The 27,746-nt window shown below is 34.0% G+C and overlaps 1 protein-coding gene across 1 annotated transcript; it reads right to left on the bottom strand.

Moving 5' to 3' along the window:
- Positions 1-27,746, bottom strand: LOC124370877 (barrier-to-autointegration factor-like). Its single transcript, XM_046829180.1, has 3 exons — positions 27,661-27,746; positions 9,778-9,903; positions 1-1,050 (listed from the first exon to the last, which is right to left on the bottom strand). The coding sequence occupies exons 2-3, from the start codon at positions 9,901-9,903 to the stop codon at positions 904-906; spliced, it is 273 nt and encodes a 90-aa protein (XP_046685136.1). The 5' UTR covers positions 27,661-27,746; the 3' UTR covers positions 1-903.

Below are 27,746 nucleotides of genomic sequence, written 5' to 3'. Positions count from 1 at the left end.
ACAGATTCCAAAATATTTATTTTTAAATATACAAATATTATTATTTACAGGAAACTAATTAGTGAAAGATGTGAAACAGTTTTTAGTTTAATATATTGTTAAAAAAATAGTAAGCTCATGGACTCTGAAAATGAATGTTTAACAAACACTGTCAACTTAATTGTAGTTACTTTTAAAACATGCTGTGCAAAAAATGCCAATCTTAAATTTATATCTTCATATTTATTTGGGTTTTACAATAATCAATTCACTAATGAAATGTGCGTAGTTACAAAATGTTTAAATTTTTAACACTGAATCTTTTAATTTACCAAACCATTCTTCAAAATTCATTTAAAACGTTAAATACTAACATATAAAAATGTAAAATTCTATGGGCTTCTCTTATTTAAATCTAATAACTAATTATACATTTCTTCATCTTATTAAAAATAAACACAATTAGGAATGCTAAATGCATACTTGGCCAAAAAGATGCAGTTATTCTCAAACTGTATTATTATGATACAAACCAGTTTGTGTAGTTTAAAATATAACAATGTGTCTCTATCAAACTTATATTCAGTCATATTTCAGTATAGTGAAAATTAAGGATCTTTTAACACAAAATGTTACTTACAATGCCTTCAGATGTTGAAATTTGATTAAATTCTAAGTACAAATAATGTAATTATTAAATAAGAGCTCAAGGCCAAGGACAGCCTAGTCAACAACCTTAACAGAATATGCAATTAACTTAACTTAGAGATAACATAAAAGCTTTTTTACCGTATTAGAATTGTTATACATCTTTGTTGCATAACAAATTTATATCTTTACACCACTAATTTGGCAAAAGACATGAATGTTACAGCAGTTCATTGTTATTAACAGAAAATAAATTAAAAAGCATTGTATACGGAACTACAAGAATTCGTCACACCAATCAGAGAGGCATTGATAACAGTCAGCTGACTGCTTGGCGTTGGCGCTGCAGGTGTCTTTCATCCAATCCTGGAACAGCTCCTTATTCTTCTTCAACACCAGGAATTGTCCAAGCACAACATATGCCTATACAGTACAATCAAATTAGTCCAGAAGTTAAACACAATAATATTTAGAGCAGATTTAGAACATACAAATGTGAATTACCTTATGGGTTACACATTTTTTAACATAACATTGTAAATTATAAATTACAAAAAGTAGAATTGTTTCTCTATCACTTTGGAACAGTTTTTGAAACTAAAGGAGTGTTTGTATTATAAACAGATTTACTAATAACAACATGTTACTTTTATTTTCCCCTGTATATTACATCATATGAGTAGGTAGTGTTGTATATGGATCATCAAAGTGGCTTGCACAATTGTCTAAAACACAAGAGATGTTCAATGTCAAATACATTTTTTTTTTAATATTCCATTAACAGAAGAATTCAGAAAAACAGGAAAGTGTAAGAAAGAAAGAAAGAAATTTATTTCTTAAAGAAAGTAATATATGCATCTGATATTTTTCTTGTTAGACAGTCAAACCAAAAATAATCCTCTTGAAAATATTCTTTTAAATGTAAACAAAATACAAAAACAAAGATGTTAAAAACAAGAATAGAATATAACAAAGCCTTTCTCGTGCTCAGTCTGACCTTAAGATAAAACACATAACAATATTTAAAATATACCATATTATGTTGTAACAAATATAAACAATAATAGCATTTAATAAAATAAACTTTAACTTTCTTTAAGAAAGATACAGGGCCTCCAAGGCAGAGCTTGTAATGAGGTCCCATCCTTGAATTTAAAATGAATATTTTTGATCGGTTTTATTGTTGTATTTTCTTGATGGACTCCCTATACTTAAATTCTAAATAGAAATATTTATATACACTTTACAAAAAACAAAATATAATGGTCAAAGGTGTGCTACATTAATAAAAGTATAAATAGTAAGCATGCAGGGTTTCTGTGAAACAGTTAAACAATGTTTGCAGGTTTTCCTCCAATACTTCAACTTGTTGTACACAGGCCCTGATTTTAGGTTTTCCGCCCCCCCCTCCCTTACTCACTTCATCACCCTTCCCCATCTTGACATTGACTCTTGCTGAACTTTTTCGTAGCGAGCTTCATTTGTTGGTCATAATTTATTTTTATTCTATGCATTTCAGCCTATTAGATGATTTTAACAATTCGTAAAGCATGCTAAGCTCATTTCTTTTTGCCAACAGTTCATCAGTATACCACTTGATTACATTAGAACTAACTCTGTTACTATTATGCCTGTTATTAACTCTTAACTTGTTTATTACAACTTATTTAATAATAATAATAATAATAATAAATTTCTTTATTGCCGTAATAACAATTTTTACAACATTGCATGGCACGCGTCAAGTCATGTAGATATTTAAATAAAATAATATTGTAGTGTTTACAAAGTTATATGTAAAACTAAGCAAATAAAAGAAAGCACTTAAAATTTTAATTCTCAAATAAAACAAAACTTAAATAGAGAGAACATTATGGCTTATCATGTAGGCCTAAAGCCTGGCACCCCCACTCAACGGTTTGTACCAACTAACCTCCCCGGTCCACGAACTCGCCGACGGAGTAAAAGGCCCCTTGCACCAATAGGTTCCTTAGCTTCCTCTTAAACAGTGGTTGCCCATTTTCAGCCTGTAGGTCAAGAGGCAACTTGTTGATAAGTTTGGCCCCGACCTCAGATGGCAGGGCTTCGAAAGCCCGGAGCCTGTGCTGCGCTGGTCTTAATGCATCCCTCCCTCTAGTGTTGTAGTCATGGATGTCTCTGCCCCGCGTCACTTCACATTTGTAACGACAGTACAGGACAGTCTCGTACATGTAGAGGGATGGGAGCGTTAACAAATCGAGACTTTTGAAGTGCTCCCTGCAGGATTCTCTCATTCCTATTTTAGAGATGATTCGGATTGCTTTCTTCTGCAGGACAAAGCACCTTTGGAAGTGGGTGTTTGCGCATCCTCCCCACAACGTTATGCCATAAGACATGTGTGGGTACACAAGGCCATAATAGGCCATTTTTAGAATAGAAATTGCACAAAATTCTGCTAACTTTCTCAGAGCAAAGATGCCCGAGGACATTTTGGCGCAGACTGCGTCTACATGATTGTCCCACGTTAGACTTTTGTCAATGTGGATTCCTAAGAATTTAATGCTGTTTAGTTCTTCAATGACTGTGTCATTTAGCACAACTGATGGGCCACAATCATGGGACACTCTTCGCCCTGAGAAATAGATGAAATTGGATTTTGAATCATTTGTCTGCAGATTTACCTTAGATAAGAACTGCAGACAAGAATTTGCACTTACAAAACATTCCACTTCCAATGAGGCCCTGCATTTACTCTGAAAACAGAGAGTTGTGTCATCTGCGTACTGAATCATTTGGCCAGTTGATATGGATGACCTGAGGTCATTAACATAAATTAAAAAAAGAGCTGGGCCGAGAATTGATCCCTGTGGGACCCCATATTTTACGAGGGCGTTGTTTGATGAAACGCCATTTATATGGACTTTTTGCAGGCGGGAACTCAGGTACGACTCAAGCCATGAGAGTGGTGTACCTCGTATCCCACAGTCATGTAGTTTTGAAATGAGAGTCTGGTGGTCCACACAGTCAAACGCCTTAGACAGGTCAAGAAATACGCTAAGCGTAGGTATTTGCCTGTCCAAGCCCTTCACAACAATGTCGATCAGTTTAGTGACTGCATCAATTGTCGATATTCCCTTCCGGAAACCAAACTGTTCCTTACAGAGAATATCATGCACGTCCAGAAAGGAAAGCATTCTAATGAGAAATAACTTCTCAAATATTTTGCTGATTGTTGGAAGAATGGCAATGGGCCTGTAATTGCTTGGAGATTTTGAATCGCCTTTTTTGAAGAGTGGAATGATTTTTGCATTTTTTAGGCCGTTTGGAAATTGCCCAGTTTGGAAAGAAAAATTAATCATTCTGGCCAATGGTTTCAAGATTGTGTGGAAACACTGTTTAAGAAGCCACCCCGACAACCCATAAACATCCCTAGAATGCTTGGCCTTTAAGTCCCGGATCACCGCAGCCACCTCACCCTCTGTAACAGGTGTTAACATCATCGACGCTGCTGGGCTGCATGACCCCCTGCTGCTGTCAGAACTTGACAATGGCACATTGCCACTCTTCACCGCCACATCTACAAAAAATTTGTTTAACATGTCCGCAATCAAGAAGGGGTCTCTAATGGCATTTCCTTCAAATATCAGCTCTGAAGGAGAGACTGGGTTTCTGTATTTACTTTGTTTGTTAATTATATACCAAGCGGTTTTTGATATATTATTAGAATGTCTCAGTTTTTTGTTTACATCATATGCCTTAGCTGCCTTTATTACTTTTTTGTAGATTTTTTTATAATTTTTAAAGAATGTTTGGAAATGCTCATCTGTTGTTCTTCTTGAAATTTGGTAATATTCTTTTAAATTTGCCCTAGAGACTAATATTCCGGTAGTAATCCAACTACTTTGACAATTTTTATGTTTTTGAACAGTTTTTTTCTGGGGACATGCAACATCTAGATAATAGTTTAATACCCTATTAAACGATATAAACATGTCGTCAGCTCCAGAACAACCATCAAGACAGTCCCAAGTTTCTTTTTCTAATAGCTTACAGAAAGCAGCAATATTCTCAGGTCGAGTAGCTCGGGAGACGACTGTCTGTGGCGGGAGAGTAGCAGGCGCAAAATCCGTCAAAGTGACCAGCTGCGCATCATGATCCGAGATGGCTGTGACAATCAGGGACACTGCCACAGATGGCATATTGGTGATGACGTTGTCAATTGCGGTGGCAGTGGTAGCTGTCACCCTAGTCGGCGAGTTTACGGACCAATGCAGATCAAATGTTTTCAAGAGATCCCCCAACTTCCTGGTTTTCATGTCTCTTACATTGAGTACATCAACATTAAAGTCCCCAATTATTATGAACGATCTATTTTTCTGAAAAAGAATTTGCAAAAGAAAACTCATTTGGTCCATGAAAACATCGAAATTACCATCAGGGGATCTGTAAAGGCCGATCAAAAAAATTTTGTTTTTTTGCATTAAAAGTGAAATGGATGCCGCTTCAAAGTCCTTTTCAGAACAATTCACATTACATCCACTTTCATACTGAATTCCCTTTTTGACAAACAAAGCAATACCCCCACCTTTAAAATTACTTCGTGCAAAGTAATTACTCAGGTAATAGTTTTCCAGTCGAAACTGGTGTATGTTGCATTCATTGAAGTGATGCTCAGTAATAACCATCACTTCGGGCATGACTTCGTCTGCCATCAAATTTAAACAGTCAATTTTATTTGTAGCGGCCTGAGAGTTTTGGTGCAAAATTTTGAATTTTGAATTTGTTGCATTTTGTTGCATTGTTTTGGCAGGGGGCGCCGAAGTCGAAAGTCTACGCCCTACTCTACAATGTTTTTTTCTAAAACTTGGCTTACTGCTAAAAAATGTCTATGGTCGGTTGGAAACTCGTTTACGCTCTCGGTGGACATCCGCCGGTCGCCGATCACAGAGTCCGGATCGCCGCTTCCCACGTCCCTGGCCGCCGCTGGTGGCGAGGATTCAGGCTGATGTCTCTCGCTGGTCATCGTCCGCCTCAAGTTGTAGCTTTTCACCGCGTCCGCGTAGGTGTCAAATGGAAGTGTGACAGGTTCTGACTCTGGCCGCTCAACCGGTAGTGGCATCTCTCTTCCGAAGTTATTGTGTGGAACTCCATTCAGCTGAGTTAACTGCTGGTTCGCCGTTGCAGCGTTGCTGGAAGACTCGCACTGTTCTCGTCTCAAGTTCTCGATCGCCGACAGTAGTTTATAACAAAGAGCTGCCTTGCCTTGCCCGTTGAGATGCTGGCCGTGTCTGGTGAAAAGACGCCGAAAAAATCTGGTGACATCTACAACACACACACCTTCTTTTTCAAGTTTTAGCAGTTTATTGTTAATTTGTTTTATTTCCTTATTGATGCGGCAGTTATAAGGTAAGTCGTGTCGGTGAAACAAATTAACCACAATGTAAGATTGATTTTTGTGTGATGTGACGTGTTTTTCAATCTTGTCTGCCAAATCAGAGTTCAATAAGTTGTTCTTTTCATCAACGATCCCCATGTCATTATTTCCAGCAATGATTACAATCGGATCATTTCCCTCGACATTTTTTTATCATATCTGCGCTATTTTTAAGCACATAGTCCATACGGGCTCCTGAATTTGCACAAGCAAAAACTGAGTCACCGTCTTTTATTTTTTTCTGGATAATCGACGACAGGCCTTTAGCATGGCTGTCACCGAAGATGTTAATGTTGAATCGGGTATTGCTTGTTGTTCCGGATGTCAGGCAATTCCGATGATTGAGTTTCTTCTCGTCTGTCTTCTTTTTATTGCCTCTTAGTTTGTTTCTTCGTTTGACAACTTTTCGATTCACTGTGCCAATATATATATTTCATAATAATACTGGATATTTTTTTAAAAAGTTCAAACAATGCATTTACATTATTGGAGACAAAATATCATTCCCATTTTCTTTGATGAGGTGATACTTAAAAATAGTTTAATATTGGAATCGTTTAAAATAGATATACACTTAAAACTAAATCCTATATTTAAAATTTCTTTTGAAGGATATGATTTTTTTTCTTGAGCTATAGTCTGCACAGTGAATAGCTATCCCAAATCACTTATATGACAGTTAATAACTTTAGCAGAATAGTGTTGGAAGGTCAAAGATGTAAAAAGTTATCAATACAGTTCCTGTCTCACGTAGGTTCACGGATAGGCCATACGAAATGACACAAGTTAACAAATTGGTTAGAAACATTGTCAACTTTTAAAAATTGAAGATTGAAATCCCCACAAAGGATAGAATTTTTGTTCAGCCTATTAATGTAAGATAAAATTTGTTCCATAGTACTAAGGAAAGTATTAATTTCTCCATTAGTGGTCCTGTAGACATTTACAAGCACCAAGTTCATATCAACAAGTCCTAGACTAAAAAGTCCACAGTCCAATTCAACTGAAAACTTATTAATTGAACTATTTACCACAGGGAAAACTAGAGAAGATGGTAGTTCCTCCATGACCAATTCGCTTCCTACAAAAACTAGACACTAGTTGGCTGTCATTAATGACTACATTTCCATTTAATTCTTCTTCTGACATAAAGTGTTCTGTTACACACATAATCAATGTTACAACCATTTAGCACAAACTATTGTATTTTATTTGATAATGATTGAACATTCTGGTGAAAAACTGTCTGAGGTTACACTAGAGTTGCTCAGAGTAGCAGGCATATCATCTCTTATTACATCAATGGACTTCTGAGAGAGTGAATGGAGTTTTCCGAAGAGATTTTACTGTTAAGACTCCTCTTTCTCTACATCCAGATTGATACAATCCTCTCTTATACATTTTATAGCCTTGATTATCTCACCAGCTAACCACTTTTTGCCTTTAGGATTTAAATGCATTCCATGTCTGGTATGAATCATCCTCGCCGACTTACCAGCCTAAACTAGCACAAAATTTGGATGCTTTTTACAAAGTTCTTTAAGAGCTGAGTTGGTTTTGTTAACTTCAGTATTAACACACGACCATTCTGCTAAGTCATGCCTCTTTGGCACATCTAAAACAACGATCTTGTACGTACCATTAACTTTCTGAAGAAAACTTGAAATTCCATCAATTGCTTTCACGGACTCGTTCTTCACCACATCATTTGTACCACAGATAACAACTACCATATCCTCACTTTGTACTTCATTAAGATTATTACACATTCCCACAACTTCCTTAGTCCTACATCCAGGTATTACAAAAACCAATAGACCTGTAGTAGACCTTTTCTGTTGATTGTTTTTCTAAAACAAAATTTTTTCATGACTATCGGCATAAATCCATATTTTAAACTTTGTTAAATAACACCAATACAAATCTTACCAGAGTCTAATTTATTTAATAACCTAACTTTAGTGTAATGATTTCCCTCGAAAAAGAAAACGAGAGGTACTCTAGCAGAACTGATCCTTCTTCAAAACCACGTGATATCTCACTGTTCAGGAGATTGTATAATTTTGCAAATCCAAATCTCAAGAAAGACAAGAATTCACGAGAATACATTATAAATCTAAAGTAACCCTAGTTTTGATTAGTCAATTTTTCAAATGTGAAAATTAACTAAAAATTCAAACAAATAAATAAATTTTATGGCAAAATAAATAACACTGTAATTAATGTTAAAAAAATGACAGAACCATCAATGTCAAATAGCTATAAACTATAAATCAACTAGTATTTCACGCACTGCTATACTTCAAGATATAAAACAGTTTCAAAGACATTCAATGAGCTTCAACCACAAGAATTTCTATTGTCAAATGTTAATTTCCCGTTGCACCTCTTGTGCACCAAAACCAATTTTCACCTAATATTTTTCCGCACTGCCGCCACCCCTGAAAATTTACCACCATGGACATATGCCTAGTCAACCTGTTCGTAAATCTGAGCCTGGTTGTACAGATACTTTGCTATCAGCAATCTTCATGGACACCAGTAAGAGCATTTTGCTTCTCACTTTGAGGAGGAAATGATTGTACCAACTGGAAAATTTTAATAAAATAAATCCTTTGTAATTTTCCAAGTTTAAATTGGGGAAGGACAACAACCCTCCTGTGAATGATGCAAGGTGCACCATTAAGCACGGAAGAATGCATAAAACTCAAATCTATATACTGAAGTAAGATAGCAATTGTATTAACAATCCTGTGTCACCTTAGTATTATACAATTAAGTAAGAACAACAGCAGCTGGGATTTAAAACAATCACCAGAATTCAATCAAGATATGAGTTTCTACTTTTTCAAAACTTATTTAGTCTTGACAACCCATTCTAAGATAAAACCATAATCTAAAATAGAGAGAGCTAGAAAATAAATGTACTTTCTTCCAATGTATAGGAATAATATTACATACATAAATTATCATTTTACTAGTAATAATAATTAAGGAACACTTAATGGCAAACCATTTTCACAGACAATGATTTTTTATTTTATTCAATAAAGTTTTTAAGACATTACTTCATCATGACATATAAATAATCATTAGCATAAACCAAAGAATTGAATTACAGGTTCTGCAATTCAGCAGGAATTGAAACAAATAACCACAATAAAATGTAAAATATTCAAAGTAACATTGCAGTTAATCAAGATAAGACATATGTTGGCTCAATGCAGGTATATCACTTGCATGTTTGCTTAAATCCTTGCAATGATGCTATCCTTGTATTAGCTCACACTATTGAACATTTTCTTGACATCAAACAAACAAGAAATTTGAAGTAGTCTGGTATTATTGCTTATACTCAACCAAGGATTCAATGAAGGGGAAATTTCTTTTACTGTTGTTGGCAATACTACTAAATAAAGTGTCTCGCATTCTAGTATTTTTGCCTTCTATTGAAATTTGTATAATATAAGAAAGATAATTGTTTATTTTGTCAATTTACTAATGCCATTCTTAAAACATAAAACATGCTTGGAATGGCCACTATTTAGAGTTTGCGAGTGTTTAAGAACTTCAATCATTGAATTAACCAATTATTCTATTTCTTATAAAATTGATATTTTGTAAATGAGAAATTTCATAGTATTTTTTTATAATGATTCAAACAAGTCAATATGAAAATCAAATTGCAAACAATCTGAAAAATAAATTACTATTCAGGGAAAACCAAAAATATGTACCTTGTCGAATCCCTGATGTTCAAGCCTTTTCCCCAAAACTTCTCCAACACCAGCCAGTTCAGTGACTGCCTTGTCACCCATTGGCTCCACCACGAAGTTGCGATGTTTCTGTGAAGTGCTCGACATCTACAAAAAACGTTATTGCATAAACACACCTAATTCAAATTAACCCTTCAGTTGACTGTTGAGCTTTTTCAGCAATTTAAAGCCATAATGATGATATATTTCATCCTGTACACACACAATGTGTAAGGCACAATAAAAAAAATAATGGTTTGTCTTATTTTATGATTATGAGCTTCAGATAGCACATAGTAACAGGTTTTGAACTGACAAGCTCTATAATGTGGTGTCTAATTTAAGTAATTATATAAAATTTTAGTTTTCCATTGGTCTATAATTCTGTGTTTTTGTGAATATTTCACTATAGTGACATCCTTGAAGACATGGACTTGGACTGTAAGACTATTTTTAATTGAAGTTTTAAAATTGTATAATCTTCTCATAACATAACCTCACTCTTATTATTAAAAAACTTAATTGTACTGACTTCATCACATAATCTCAATAGTTTGAAAGATTAACAGTGGAATTTGAAGTTTGACATATATTAACACTAACAATAACATTTTGGAAAGCCCAGTGACTGTTTAAGACAAGAAAACTCTTTTTCTATTGCCAGTTGGATAAACTGAACTATCAGTGTTTAGTTCTGTTAACTGATTATGAATATCAAATAGCTCATTTGATAAGGTGACTGGCTCCTAATGTGGCAGATCCGGGTTCAAATCCCACTGGTGGCGTTATACTTTTTGCAACCTCAATTCTTAAATTTATTAGTAATCTTGTCTGAACGTAATAAAAATTTTTATAAAGGTTTTTAAAGTTTTTAAAAAATTTTTTAATATTTTATTTTATTTTAATCTTTTATCTGACTGCTATTTGACTTATTTAACTAATTGTTATATTTGTGTATTTTTATTATTTTAATGTTAAATGTTTTGTATGTATGCATTGTAATTATTATTGTCACCTTTTATGCTTATAACTTATCTGGCTTACAACTTTTGTATTTTAATATTTGTAATTGATTCACAATTTACTTTTTATTGTTATAATAACTATTTATAAGAGTCTTAATTACTTTTTTATTTTTAACCTGTCTTAATTGTTTTTAACCTGTCCTGAACGTTGGCTTGTTCAATGCGTTTGTTTCGTATGAGTATAGCCCTGGGGTTCTGGAATCAATGAAATACAGTAGCTATACCGGACATACGCTCAAGTGGCCAAACTCAATTTCTTGAACTTAAAATTTTCATTAATTTACCATTTTATTATATATGATGGAGGAAATTATTTATGAAACTCCATTGCACGATGATAACCAGGAAGAAATTCTACTTTCTCTGTCGGGAGAATTGAATATTCTTGCTGCCAACAATCCTGACGTTGATTTTGAAGCATTATTTGTACATATTACCAGTTTGCTTCGTTTTTTGGACCTTTTAAATGTGGAGTGTAAAAATAAACAGGACGATCTCCAGGCTCTAAGTGCGGAAGTGAAAGTGCTAGAGTCAAAACTCAATTTAGAGAAGGACGTAAGACAGGAGGAAAAGGATACGTCTTTCAGAATCCAGGACCAAGCAGCGTCAGAAATGCGTTCACTGAGCCAGCGCATTGAGACACTGCAGGCTTCTCTGAGACAGCGGGATCTGCACATCTCATCCATCACTGCCGAAAAAGACTCTTACAAGCTTAAGTTAGATGACAGGTCTAATAGTATTAAGACTCTTATCATCCATGATTATTTCTCATCTATGCAAAGTAGTGTAGGTGATATGGGTCAGTGCTTATTTGTCAGTCCCTCCGTGTCACATCTGATTAAAAAAGACAGTAACACTGCTTTGGATCTTTTAAAATCTCCATCTTATCAGGCATGCAATTATGTGTTTGTTGCTGTCAGTGATATCCTGGGTGAGGCTAATGGGGGGAATGGTTCTCACTGGTCTCTTGTTTTTATTGACAAATCTAGACACCAGGCTTATCATCTAGATTCTCTAGTAACATTTAATGACCTTCCTGCTCTTACAACTGTTACCAACTTGAAAATCCCACCTGAAAATTTGATTTCTGTTAGTTGCACTCAGCAAAACAATAGTTATGAATGTGGGATAAATGTAATCCTAAATGCAAAGTTCATTTTCAACTATTTTTGTTGTTCTCATGTACAAAAAACCATTTCTCGAATGGTTCCATGATGGGTCGAGTTTGCCTGATGACTCTGTAAATAAAACTGATGTAGTTGATCTTCCTGTAAATAGAAAATCTATCTGTCAAAGAGCTGATAGCTTTAGTGATAATGCCGAACAAATTGTAAGTCCTGTAATACTCAAGAAATCAGCAGAAAATTGCTGGAAGTTAGTTAAAACAAAAAAAAACTAAAACTAAAGGGAACGAAATAAAACTCATGCCGGTTGCAAAGCAGTCAGCTCGCTTTGAATGTAGTAATAAGTTTAGTAGTTTAGGTTCACAAGAACCACTTGATGTACAAGTTTCTTACATAAGAAATGTATCTGGAACATGGAAACAAAAATCTCAAAGTTCAATGTCAAAGCATAAAAAAATTTCAAGAAAAGACCATGTTAAATTAATGCGCCACACTACTAAAACTCAGTCTGTGACTGAGAAAGAACAGGTAATGACTCCTATTACAATGACTAAAAATCAGTCTACTCTTCAAAGTGAGTTGTTGGTCGAAGATGTGAGTAACGGAAGTAACAACTCTAGATTTAATGAAAATGTGTTATTAATAGGTGACTCAATTATTCGATATGCAAGTGAAATAAGCTTTAAGAAGGGAGCAATAGTGGAACTTTGTCCGGGTGGCAAAATTAAGGATATAAAAGAGAAATTGTTGAAGTACACTGGTGAAAAAATTTCTGTCATATATTTTCATGTGGGAACAAACAATCTTAAAAGATGGTATAATGGAGGGGCTGGCTATAACGGTGGCCATGGAAAGCGTGAGGCCCTCCATGACATGGCCGACCTTTTGTTCACCACCAAAACCCATTTTCCTAATACTATGGTTTTTGTTAATAGCATATTAGTAAGGTCTGATATAACATATAGAGCTTTGTTTGATTTTAATGATCAGCTGGATGTCATGTGCAACAATTTTGGTGTAATGTTTGTTGAGGCAAATTGTTGGGTGAAGAAGCAACATCTTGCCAGAGATGGTAGGCATCTGAATAGAAAAGGTAGCCATCAGCTAGGAACTCTGTTTTCAGAAGTGTTTTCTGTTGCCTTCGGTCTTAAAAAGGGATATGACACTGTTAGTGTAATTCCTGGCTTGGAGGAAAATGCCTCAAAAGAGCCAATTCTGCCCGAGGAGGTTCCTTGCAGTCCATCTGATATCACCCAAGGAGAACATTTTTTAGAGGATCTGTCTCAAATGACCCTACCACTGTAGCTGAGCACAGTTCACCATAATGTTCAGGGTCTTTCAAGTAAGTTTGACCATTTTCAAATGTTCATTGAATCTGAAGATCCAGACATAATTTGCCTTTCGGAACACCATTTAAGAGACTTTGAATTTGAAGTTGCATCTTTCTACGGATATAATGGCATCACAGCCTACTGTCGAAAAACTCTTCATAAGGGAGGTGTATGTATTTATAGTAAGTCTTCAATCAAATCTGAGGTAATAGATGTCTCACGTTTTTGTCTGGAAGGCAGGTGCGAGCTTGCTGCTGCCAGGTTTCACTTTAGTAACACCTCATTTTTGATAATCACTGCTTATAAGCCACAGCCTTTTTCGTCCTCAATACAGGAGCACGAGACATTTTACAGGTGTTTATCAGAATGTCTGGAAAAAATTATAAGTCCAGATATCAGAACCATTGTTGTGGGCGACTTCAATGTCGACTTGTCTGTGTCTGATGGTAAAGTTGATGACTTGATTTACACCATGGCTTTCTCATGACCTTAAAAATAAGGTAAAATCTTATACCAGGGAATTTAAAAACTCCAAGTCCCTGATTGACCATGTTTACACCGATCTCCCTGATGACGTTTGTAGTTGTTCCGTTTTAATTACTGCATTGTCCGATCACCATGCACTGGTGATCAGTGTCAAACTACCCACTTCAAGTGACTCAAGTCATCCTAAGTATTATCTCAAGCGATCGTTTTCTGATGATAATATCCGTATTTTCAAATATCTAATTGACAAGGAAACGTGGTCTAATGTTTACGAGGCTGGGACTATAAATGATAAAATGCGTCTATTCCAATCTTCAATCTCCTTTTATTTTGAACAGGCTTTTCCTGAAAAGAAAAGAAGAGTTCGCAAAGGTGCCTCATGCAGCAAAGTGTCCTTGAGTGATCACCAATTGAAACTTAGAGATATGGTTCTCCAGTGGTATTGCTTCACTAAAGATTTGGATTCTTCTGATCTGAGGAGAAAGCATTACTTATCATTGAAGAGAGAATACAAGTCTTGTGTTAGGCTTGCTAAGTCATCTAAGGTGCTTGATGTTATACAAAAATCTTCTAATAAAGTCAAAACTATGTGGGAGATCGTTAATGAAAGTAGAGGGAAGAATCAGTCTCCATGTAATGTCCCCCGCACCGTCAAAGATGACAAGGGAGTTGATATCAGTGATCCAAAACTGGTCTCAAACATGTTTAACAAATTCTTTATTGATGTGTCTAATAGTGCATCAACCTCATCCAGTATTCCTCATTCTTATGTGCAGCCTGGATTATGTACATCTTCATTTTTCTTATCACCAGTTACTAGGAGAGAGATAACAGATATCATCAGGTCTTTAAAGCCAAAGACGTCTTCTGGCTGCGACAGGATATCATCTAAATTGCTTATGTCATGTAGTGAATGTTTTGTTGACCCACTCGTTCACCTTATTAACTGTTCATTCGAAGGTGGAGTTTTCCCAGATTTGTTGAAGCTTTCTGTTGTGAAGCCCTTGCTTAAAAAAGGAAGAGTGGATGAACTCGATAATTTTAGACCAATATCTATCACATCAACGTTTTCAAAGATATTTGAAAGGGCAGTCTTAAATAGATTATGGTCTTTTATTAATCACAACAGTATTTTGTTTGAGAATCAGTTTGGGTTTGTTAAAGGACGGTCAACTGTCAATGCAATGTTTACGCTCATCAACAAAATAGTAAATGCCTTGGATAGAGGTAGGTCTACTTCCGGTGTCTTTTTTGATCTTCGGAAGGCTTTCGATGTGGTTTCCCATGACATCATGTTGGAAAAGCTCGAAGGCATTGGAGTTCGAGGAGTGGCGAACCAATGGCTTTCATCTTATTTGAGGGATCGTCGACAGGCCGTAGAAGTGTCCTTCATCGATGCTGCAGGCACTGTGAGGCGATGCTACTCGGATGTGCTGAGCGTTAAGGCGGGGGTGCCGCAGGGCTCCATACTCGGCCCTCTTCTGTTTATTATATATGTAAACGACCTCAGGAGTTGTAATGCGGAGGCCCAGTTGTGTTTGTTTGCAGACGACACGTCCATCGTAATGGAAAACCAATGTCGTGAGGCCATGGAGGTTAGCACTTTTGTGGAGTCTAATAAGATTGTTCAATGGTTTAGGGAAAATGGTCTAGTGGTAAATGCTGCTAAAACCGCAATTGTTGAATTCGCAATCTCATCTAATAGCATTAATAATCTCAGCGTTTGGGTCGATGATATGGAAATCCTTTCTGAACAGCATGTTAGATTTTTGGGATTGTCTATAGACAGAAAACCTGAATTTTTCATCCCACATCGATTATGTAGCACGTAAGCTTTGTTCTGGATTCTTTGTGCTTCGTAGACTGGCACCTTTTACAAACGCTGCGATCCTCTTAACAACCTACTACGCTCTAATTTTCCCTTATCTTTCGTATGCGGTGACAATCTGGGGATCGGAAAGTTGTCGTACAAAACGGCAAAGAAGGCAGTGAGAATAGTAGTTGGCATCCGTCGAATAGAGACTTGCAGGCCTGTTTTTAAGGAACTTAAATTGCTTACCTTCCCAAGCATTTATGTTTTTCAGACCTTGATTTTCTTACAGCAGAACCATGGTGTTTTCCGGTCCCTTGTTCCTCAGTCGGGATACAGTCTTCGACAAAAACATAAACTGAATATTCCTTACCATTCCACTACTTTTTTTAAACATCACACCTTTTACAATGCCACGTCCCTCTTTAACGCTCTTCCTGATGCTCTTAGAGCTGAAAAGGATTTATTTTGTTTTAAAAGAATGCTTAAAGCTTATCTTATTGAACACTGTTTCTATTCTGTAGATGACTACATTAATAGCAATACGTAATTTATTTAGTCCTTCCTATGTATTTTGTTCCTATGTAAATTGTTCTCTACACATGATTGTACTAAGTTGACGCAAACCAATGCATTGTAATATGTTATATGGAATAAAGGATGTTTTGATTTGATTTGATCTTTCATTGGGAGGAAATTCTCACATAGTAATGACACTATTTAGCAATTTATTCTAATGTGAGGAGCTGTTTATGGTGTGTTGCTTCTGTGTATTAAAAACAATAATATTTTCATGTACTACTTTAGTTGAACTCAAATGTGAGAAAAATACAATTGTAAATTTTAAAATATTGTCAAAATAAACAATATAAAGATTTGCTAACCAATCCAAAAAAAGTATTTTTTTCTAAATAAAATTTAAAAAAATCTTTGTAAAAAACATAGGATATTATAAATGAGGAAACAGGGAAAAAGAAGGATAATATAGAAAGTAACATATCTACTAATGGACAGATCTCCAATACAACATAAGTCAGTAATGCTTTTAACCCTTTGAACGCCGATATAAATTTAGTATTTTTTTAGATTACGCTCATTTAAGGTGAAAAAATGAAAATGAAATTTCTTTAAAGCTATTTTTTTATTCATTCCTAATGACTAATACAAAAAAAAATAAATTTTACAATAATGTAATACTTGGATTAAAATAATCACATTTTTTCATAATAATGGAATATTTAAATAAAAATCAAATTCAGGTTACATAGTAATCAAATACATGTGATGAAAAATATTAAAACTATGTACAAGGATTAGAAAACAAATAAAGTGTAATATGCTGATCTTGATTAGTTTATAAGGTCTGATGTTAGATTTAGGCAGTTATATGGTAAACTTCAAAACACAAATCGGGATGAAGCCATGGGGTCTCGGGACATGACTTGCAGAAGTAGATTGTCTCCTTTCATAATCCATTTCTTGTACAAACAACACACCTCCTGGATCCTTGAGCTCTTTTCTCCATAAAATGTTGCTTGCTTTTTTCTTGAGGAACATTTAGAGTTGGTCTTCCACACTTTCTCCGTAGTGTACGTAGAGTTACTCTATCTGTTACCAAGTCGTTAACCAAACTTTTCCTAAAATATTTATGGGTAAGTGGTTTTTATCCAGCTGCTTCTTGAACATTTTTGTATAACAAGTAAGAATTGACAGTGACCACTTCTAAAAGCAAAAAAAAACCTTACGGTACCATTTCTTTGTATGCCTCATGAACTGAAAGACGCGATAAAATGGTCGCTTCTATCAACTGCTCCCATTCTTTTGGTATAGTCTGTTACTACATCTGGTTAAGGGGTTGGAGGATTATTTGGCCACTTACTTTGTACAAGGCTCATATTACGTCTGCTCCCTTTGCCCTTCGTACCCAAAATGTGCACGACCCTTTTTTTCATTTTTTTCAATCATGTGTAATATTGGTCCATACAGATGTAGGCGTAGGTTGAGCATTATTTTGCAAGGTAGGACTTCTTACCTGTTGCTGACATAGGTCTAGGCCTAACACTTGTGGTTGTTGAACATTCACAACATCATCATTAGCGTCACTGTCAGTATAATTGTTTAAAAGAGTATCACTAATATCATCTTCATCCTCATCATTATAAGCACTAGAAAACGTAGCATTCCAAACTTTAGCAACAAAATCGTCATAATCATAATCGTCTGGGTGATGAGCCATAATTACACAACAGAAAAGAAACAATAAAAACTTGATTATAACACTTAAAACATGGTAACAATAACTTTTTACAACTATTTGTATAAGGAATGACAACGCAAGAACACTTCCCAAAGGCACAATACATGCTCCAGTGACAGTCGGTAATGGCGGATAGTATTGTCATCGGCGTACAGACAGGAGTGGGAGAACAGCTACCAGCAACAAAACTATTTATTGTTTACTGCGGCCAGCTGACAGCTGCAACTGGATTATTTGGTCAAGCCAGTATATTACTTAGTATTGTGGCTTATATATTGAGCTTATAAACTTCAAAAACAGTAATACAAAATATTTTTATCAATCGGCGGATTATTTCGTCTTTGGCTTCTACGGCATGCTACGGGTTAATGATTACTTTGTAAGTATTATTGGTATCTTGCTTCAGAAAAAACCTGTACAAAATACAGTAATGGTGCAAGGAAACTTAATCTCTGATATATAACATGGTTTTAACAAAATAATATTTAGTTGTTCTCCAGTGACTGAAACAGACTTATATAAAATAATCGATTCTCTTAAAAACATGTCAGCCAGTAGTTACGAGATTCCCATAATATTAATGAAATTTTCAAAAGAAATAATGATTAAACCATTAGTCTATCTTGTAAATTTCTTGTTGTATCAGATGGTGCTTCCAAAAGATCAAAATTTTCTATAGTAATTCCTATATTTAAAAAGGGTGAAACCACAGGTATTTCTAATTATCACCCTATTGCTTTTCTGGCATTGTATATAACTTTTTTAATAGCTATGTATAATCTATGATTGTTGTAGCACGTTTAGAGAACCATAAACTTACTGATGAACAACAGCATGGGTTATGGAATAAAAAATCCTCAATGACAGCTTTGGTTAACTTCACTGAATTTATTACGAATTCAGTTGAAAAACAGTATAAAATTGCTGAAATATTCATGGATTAACCAAAGCCTTTTAATAGTAATTCTCATGAAATTTTGCTGCATGCACCTTTAGCCAGCCAGTGACAGTGTTTTAAGTGTTCATTGTCATCATTAATACACTGAGAGCAAAAAACCACTTTTCCATTTTCAAAAACAATTTGTGGAAATTTATCTGTAAGCTCAGAGATTGTGAAACCTCCATTTCTTTAACTGTTTCGTTGAACTTACAAACAGCTCAACACTCACCACTGATAGCCTGTCACTCCTTTCTGGTGAATATTTGATCCTCCACTTTTAAATAAACAAACCCATTCATGTGCACTCCTTTCATCCATTTTGTTTGGTACATAAACGGCACAAAATTTTCTATGAATAACTACCACTCAATATTATTTTGGTGTAAAAGACCTAATTAACAGCAAGCATTTCACATTTGGCAAGAAACTCTATTGCGGCATACATTTCGCAAAGCTATAGAAAATGAACGAACACTGGTACAACCTTCGAACTGCCATGTGGCTAGAGGCTGAGTGACCTGCCGCATTCAGCAGTGTGTGTGAGAGAGAGAGAGCGCTACCCCCACTACTACCAGCACTGTAAGCGAACGGCAGTTACTTCTGGAATAGCCCTTATATCTTGGATCCATTGCTGTTCACCTCCTATAATTAGGGTACACTTGGGGTTGTCAGTTAAATAAAGAGTCATCTGTATCTTCATGCAGATGACTCAAACCTCATAGCATCAGCAAAAAACCAGCTTACACAATTTTCTGTATGATTGTCCATAGGACATCTTGAGAATGAAACGAGATATACTTTAAATTTTGCATGCAAGTTCAGTGACAAATCCTTATATGTGGTGTGGAGTTCTCCTGCCTAGTTAAAATAGAGTATCAAGAGACTGGGATAAAATTTCATTCTATACCAAACTTCAAATTAAAATTGTTGGAGTTATCCAAGTTTGGCTGTTTGGGTGTTGGGCTATAATACAATTTATATAAAATTTATGGTTTAAGAATTAAAAAAAGAAAATTGAAAATACAAGGAATAGAATTACACTTCAAATGTGATAATAATCACGCTTAACTAGAATTTTTATGAAATTACAAAAAAAAAAAAAAATATTAATATTTACTTTACAATAGTAGTTGAACACAAAGATTTTATCAAGAACAAGATATGTGAGTTATTATATCAGGTACAAATGACTTAATCCATAATGAATCACAAGAGTTTTTAATGGGTATCTCTGAAACTCTAAATCAAGTTAAAAAAAAATTATGTCCCAAGTTCTAGTAGATGTCCCAAACCGATATGGTCTTCCTGAGTGGTTATGTGTAAACAGTAGGAAAACCAATTTTGAAGTAAAGGAAATAGTTAAGAGATATAATAATGTAAGAATTATAGAAGCAAGCAATGCTGGTAGAGAACTCCATATTCTCCATGGCACACACTTTAACATCAAGGGTAAAAGATGTCTGGCACAGGAGAATATCAATGTGATTAATAGGCAAATAGTTAGTAATCCTGCAGAAGAGACCACAGACAGGATATTACTTCAAACTTGAGGAGTAAGGAAGAAGAGCTGATAAAGTAGTGTTGTGTAATTGTAACACAGATACTATTGAGCATACTGTTGTATATAATTCTGCACACTCTAAGTTTTTGTTTATAAATACACAAAGAATTAAGAGCAAAATGGAAGAATTGGAAGTGGTGATTAACAAACATGGCTACACAGTGGTCTGCATTGGCAAGCATTGTGACACAAATGATACATGTACATCGCCATTGTACTTACAGCCATTTCTCAAATACCATATAAATGATTTTAATTAATTTCTAACGTATGTCTAACAATATTGTTATTCAGTACATTAAAAATAGCTAGCAAATATTAATTATAAATAACTATAATTAGAATGTTTTTGTATTTGATAACTTATGTACGGTATTTCTAATTAATGATTTGGTACATTGGTTCAATTGTGGTGGTGGCCACTTACTATACCGTAGCCTATAATACTTCTGGTTTTATGCGCTGTGAATTATTTTGTTAGGCTACCAATAAGTTATTACCACAGATCTCCATGTAGTAGATCTCAAACTTATTGGTAGTCTAACAAAAAAAAGCCTCAACGCATGAGACCAGAAAAATTACATATCATTATGTAATATATATTGTGTAGTTTCAGATGGTATATGTGCCTTGCTGGGAGCAGTTTTGTATTTTTGAGAAAAAAGTAAGTTTTTTGGTTTATTTGTAAATGATCATACCTTCTTTCTAGCATTCCCACAAAGACCTCAGCTCATAAAACTGAAGTATTATTATGTAGAAACATATTGTTTACTTTAATGTGGTGCTTGTCTCCTTGGAAGCTTTATATACTTGTAAATACATAACTACGAGATAGAAATAATTCTTTTTCATGATTTTCAAATCAGCTGCAGAAAATAGCCAACTATGATCACAAAGACTGTTATGGTTAATTTTTATTACAGCCGCTGACAGTTGGTACTAACTGTTAATAAACCGTTAAATTTATATTTAGTTATGTAAAGGGCTGCAGTATAATAAGCGGCCACAACCACAATCGAATCATGATTATCGATTAGAAATATCCAAACTATCGAATACAACACTTGACCTATAGATATTCACAATTAAACATTGCTACCTGTTTTTATCTCATTTACGCACTGAGTAGGCTAGTGACATCGACAAGAATAATGGAAGACTTTTGAGCATTCTAAATTTGGAATTATGAATATACTGAAAATCTGTACTATTTCAGTTGGAATCTAACAAACTTTGCCCTTTTATTAGTAAATGTAGTTTTGAAGGCATTAGTACCTGCAGAAATACCATTTCATATTGGCTAAAGTAATCGTAGGTATTTTGCTGCTCAAACATAGTTTAGTAAAGTTTAGTTATTAGTTATTTTATATAATCAGAAACAAATACATTTCTTTTACATAGTGAAGATAATCCACTATAATACAATTTTAAAAGCCTACAACGCAGTTCAGTTCAATGACATGGCTCCAAATTAATTCATAGTAAAATCATCTGTTTGGTATTTGACTAATGGCGGCAAGTACAATTACGATACATGTGTTCTTTGTGTCACAAGGAATCGAGACAAATGTTATATTGTTTGGTTTATAACATTGTATAAATATAAATAACATAGATAGTTTTAATTATCGTTAATATATTAATTTTTAAGGTTTAAAAGCAGCAGAACTATATTATTATTTGAAATACCTACTGTGTAATTTGGCTCGACATTTTAATCGAGGATTCAATAATCGTGATTCGATTGTGGTGGTGGCCACCTATTAAACTGCGGCTATGTAATGTACCAACTTGTAGATTGTTTTAGTTAGCATACAGGTTATATTTGTAAGTTTATAGTTTAAGTTTCAATGTCAGTCATCTGCAATTTTTACTCATTATATCACTTAAGTGAGTGGTGGGAACTGGCTATGAAGAATGCTAAGGGAAATGGTTTAGAACTCCTTAGTGGAATCCATTGGCAGTTTCACACTGGTCAAAATAACTTCATAACAAAATTTAACCAATCACAAATTGCTACAAATAAGCAAACATAAAAATGCCCAGAGGCAGACAACACCGAAAAATGAAAACGAAAATAAAGTTCACCTAGAAGAGGTAGAAACTGTGGCTAAAATAAAGACAAACAAAAAATAGGTGAGTGATGGAACTAATTGCGGGTAGAGTAAGATAAGCGGACCAATTTGTTATATCAACATTGCATCTATACACAATCAATATAATCAACCAATACTGATTAATTTAATATTTAAGTTTAACTGAACGCACTCAAGTCATCTGTACAAACATAAATACATTTAAAGATTGTTAACATGATATTTGATGACTTCATTAAAATAAAAATGTAAGTAGTTTGGAAAACAAACCAAAATAACATTGAAAGACAATATCCCGTTTTCTATGTGTTTGTTTTCTGGTCATGATGTTTTTATTATTGAAATAAGATCATTTTTATTACCTATCCATCTGTTTGTTTGATAGTTATGGTTCGTTTATTATTTATGATGTTGAAGACATTGTATTTACTAAATTAATCCTTTTAATTCTAAACCTATACGCCTAACTTTTATTTAGTACTTTAGAGACATAGATAATTTATTATTCAGAAACCCTGATTCCTCCCGTCCCCTACATCAATGAACTAATTGAGATTTAGATAGTATGTTTAAAATGTTGGTCAGGCTAATATTTTATCAATATAGTTTGTCAGTGCCTACAAATTCTTTCTGGAAATAATACTATACTATTTCAAAAAAATAGGTATAAAGTGGTTTTAGGCCAACATCTGACATGGTGAAGTAAATATTATCTCTAAAATTTGCTGATACGACTTTTTCATAATCAAATTTTAACCTTGAGAGAGTTGCCATGTCTGTTGTCATGAAGAGTTATGCCACTTGGGGAAAAATTTCCAAGGGTTATTCACAGGCCTTTTCTCATGTCTAAGGTTAGATTCAATGTTTAACCCTTTAGTGCTATATAGGTATTTTTCAAGTTGTTTGTACTCAACCAGTTCCAAGCATTTATTACAAGTGTGTGCCTGCCAGTGCCAGAGGGTTTCTATCCTTTTTGCAAAGTGTTTGTAAATAATTTGTATCTCTGTTATTTATTCCACAAATTTAATGGGGTAGGGTACGATAAACGGACCCGGTTTTTTATATCGAAATTGGCAAACGATATTACTTAATCATAACCATCGATATAATAAATTGATACTGACTAATTATTTTGAACTATTAACTTAAATAATCTATATAAACAGCTGTAAACACTCTAAAATAATACACGTAGGATAATATTTCAATTTTACATAAGTAATTATGATTATTAAAAATGGCAGTCAATTTTAGAAAACTACATGACGCTTTTTCATGGCTTCAACATGTTGGACTCGTACCGAAAAACCCATTATGTGAAATTTGTGGGAAAGAAACAACTGTAACTGTGAGAGAGTAAATATGGTCGTCTTCAATTTTCCTAATTTTGGTTATAATAGAAAGAAAGAAATTTATTTCTCAAACAACACCTTACATACATACATACATTTAATAAGTATATCATGAGAAATATTTAATCCTCCAAGGCTTAGTCTGATTGGAGGCTTTACTGCAATTTTAAATATCACTGTTCAAATGGCAACTAAATTATATAAACAAAAATAAAGTAATTATACTTAAATCTATAATACACAATCAAAGATACAATAAATACTACTCTTCCAAACTACTACAATTTATAATATGAACAGTTACAACATCATTACACAAAACTACTTAAATACTTATTGAGAGAATTTATGATTTAATAATACTATAATACTTATCATAACTATAATAATTATAATTAAAGGCAATATATAGTGAGTAAAGCAAAGTACAGTGGAGTAAAGTAGGAGGGAAAACAACTAATTACAAATAAAAAACAATAAATCTTCAATATTCTGACATGTCTTAAATTTTTAAGAAAAACATTTATCTTACTTATGTTGTTTGGCAATTTGTTAAATAATGTAGGTGCTAAAAAATTTAATTATTTTGTAAAATATGTGTTTGTTGGCTTTGGTAAGAACACATTTTTATTACTACGCAGTCTGTTAATATACTCATAATTTTCCCTACAGCTTCTACTTCTTAAGAAAAAAATGTTGAGTACCTTATATACATAAATATATCTTAAAGGAAGAACTTTTAAGAACAAAAAATTGGGAAAGAATGTTCAAATTGATTACTTTTAGTTATTATTCTCTTTATTATTTACGTATAGTTAAATAATTTGTTTGATCACTGTAAATATTAAATTCATATTTTAATTTAAAACATGATTGTTATTTAGGACTATAGGTACTTTTATATCGATTGATAGTCTAGGATTTGAGATACGAATATTAGGTATCGATGACTATATTCTTCAATATAAAAAACCGGGTCCGCTTATCGTACCCTACCTATTTAATGATTTTAAAAAATTATAGATAAACATTAAATCATCTATTAGAATATATTAAAAGAAGCTTGACTCAAAATTAAAAATGTTTTTTTGGACCTTCTTATGTTGATGAAAAAAGTCTGGGCTCTATTCAATAAATTCAGTGTCCATTAAATTACGATATGAACACTCTGTTGAAAATTATTGATAAAATGTTGACAAATAAAAAAATTGTGGCAACGAACTGGTTGTCTTAAAAAAAATTAACACAAATTATAAAGTTAAGGAAAAATACGGATAACATTAACAATCACACTAAGTAAAACTATATGTTCAACTATACATTGTAAAAGTTATCTAGTTTTTTAAAGTTGGATAATGTTCAAACAAAAAAACCCAAAAATTTATCAGTGCTCAAAAATAAAACACTTGGGATGCAATCACTTCTTACATATTTTGTACATAAATGTTGATTATCTTCTCTTCCATAAGCCTTTGTACTGGCTGCACAAAACATATACATCAGTTCTCTATCATTGGGAATTTGTTCAAAATAGCCTACATGTCAAGATTTGTATCTCCTCCAGGACCTCTGGCAGGATGTCTTGGGGGTAGGGTACAATAAGCGGACCCGGTTTTTTATATCGAAATTGGCAAACGATATTGATCATAACCATCGATATAATCATTCGATACTGATTAATTATTTTGAACTATTAACTTAAATAGTCTATATCAACAGCTGTAAACATTTTAAAATAATACACGTACTGTAGGGTAATATTTCAATTTTACATAAGTAACTTTGATTATTAAAAATGGCAGTCAATTTTAGAAAACTACTTGACATTGCTTTCAAAGATGATAAGACATAAATAAAATATATTGTTTTTGTGACTTCAACATGTTGGACTCAAACCGAAAACACCATTATGTGAAATTTGTGGGAAAGAAACAACTGTAACTGAGAGAGAAGCAAATATGGTCGTCTTCAGTTTTCCTAATTTAGGTTATAATAATTTTTTTGATCGCTGTAAATATTAAATTTATATTTTAATTTAAAACATATGATTGTTATTGAAGACTATAGATACTTTTATATCGATTGATAGTCAGGTAGGATTTGAGATGCGAATATTAGGTATCGATGATAACATTCTTCAATATAAAAAAACCAGGTCCGCTTATCGTACCCTACTCGAATTTTGATCCAAATGAACAACGTTTTTCTTAAATTTCGAGTACAAATTAATTAGTTGGGTAATTCTAAGCAATATATGGGTCAACCTCGATTTTTCTCATATTACAATATAATGTTCCAATAGTCAATTAGAAAATGAAATGACTAGAATTTCTTGCCGGAAGGCAGTTATAGGGAGCAGGCAACTGCCAGACGGTCATATATTGCTTAGAATTACCTATTAGTGATCAGGGGCACTGACGTGATCTGGGCTTCAAATTTGGAACTACTCGAGTTAATTTTTTTTCTAAAAGAGCAAGCAGCGCAAAGCGCTGCGCAGCGGGCAGGCATCGTGCGTGATTCTTTTTTTATTAAAAATTACTGATAAATTGTTATTACATATTACAATATGATGTAGGTGTAATGTATGTAAAACAATTTTAAACACATGACCGTCTGGCGGTTGCCTGCTCCCTATAACTGCTTTCCAACAAGAAATTCTAGTCATTTCCTTTTCTAATTGACTATTGGAACATTATATTGTAATATGAGAAAAATCGAGGTTGACCCATATATTGCTTAGAATTACCATTAGTTGTCGAGTTGAGACGAGTGCCTCCGGCGATCAGCGCGGGCTTCAGCAGCACCTTTTGCCCCGCGCTGATATCAACAAAAGAAAAACATCCCTCGAGATAGTACCTATCAGTAAAATATCAAATTCTAGAGGGGCTGATCAGAAATATAAATTGAATCGTAATGGAAAGGCAATTATGTACCATGTAAAAAACTTAATAAATCATGAATACCCCTAATATGAATACGTATATAAACGGACATTAAAAGAGAACACTTACCACTAGTGTGTTCCACAGAATGTACAGAAAATAAATAATCTCGTTTTGGTCAAAACGTAACCATGCCCGACAAAACACTCCGACACACCAATTCACTACGATTGGTCAAACTAGTGGATGGTTGATCCATGATCGTCGCGCACTCACTCGATCCAAACTACAGTGGCACACGATATCTAGTGAAGCACCATGACATCTGCCCCGGAGCGTTCAGATAATAGATACGCTATCAGTCCCAGCCGCAGATAATATTTACGTCACACCAGTTCACTAGCCTACGATTGGTTGAATTAGTGGATAGTTGATCCATGATTGTCACGCACTCACTCGATCCAACCTACAGTACACATTATCTCTGACTTCTGTCCCAGAGCGCTCAGATAACAGAAACGCTATCAGTCCCACCCGCAGATAATATTTACAGATATCCAGACACAGCACACAAACAGAACATTAAGAACTTGACTATTTATGTATATACCCTCTAAAACCATGTTATTTGTCATTTGCAACCCCTAAAACCATATATATTTTTTGTTCAGGAGGATGAGCAGAAAACGTTGATAACGTCAAATTCGTGATTTGCCACCTTTTATAATTTCCAAAGGCAAAAAATATGAAGTGGCTAAAGTAAATATTTGCCCTTTTTATTGTTTTTATGCTTATGCTATTATGTATGAACATCACTAATAACAGTTTAGGCTTAGGCAATAATGTAGATTTTGATCATTATCCATGGTGCTACAAAACCCAATAGCCCTCAATGTTAACCATTTTGAACAGATTATTATAATATTAATTGAAGTATTCAGTAAAGACTAGACTAAATCGACAACAGATAGGCCGATTGCAGCATATTTTGAACGACTTACCTTTGTTAAATTCCTAACAATAAAATCCTTAAATAAAAGTGAACTTGGATCTTCAACCAAGATAGCCTATCCTTTCCTTTTGTTTT

This window comes from Homalodisca vitripennis, unplaced genomic scaffold (assembly GCF_021130785.1).
Source record: "Homalodisca vitripennis isolate AUS2020 unplaced genomic scaffold, UT_GWSS_2.1 ScUCBcl_626;HRSCAF=3045, whole genome shotgun sequence".
NCBI lineage: Eukaryota > Metazoa > Arthropoda > Insecta > Hemiptera > Cicadellidae > Homalodisca > Homalodisca vitripennis.
Note: the sequence above shows the minus strand (reverse complement) of the source record. Positions and strands in the feature narration are given on the sequence as shown.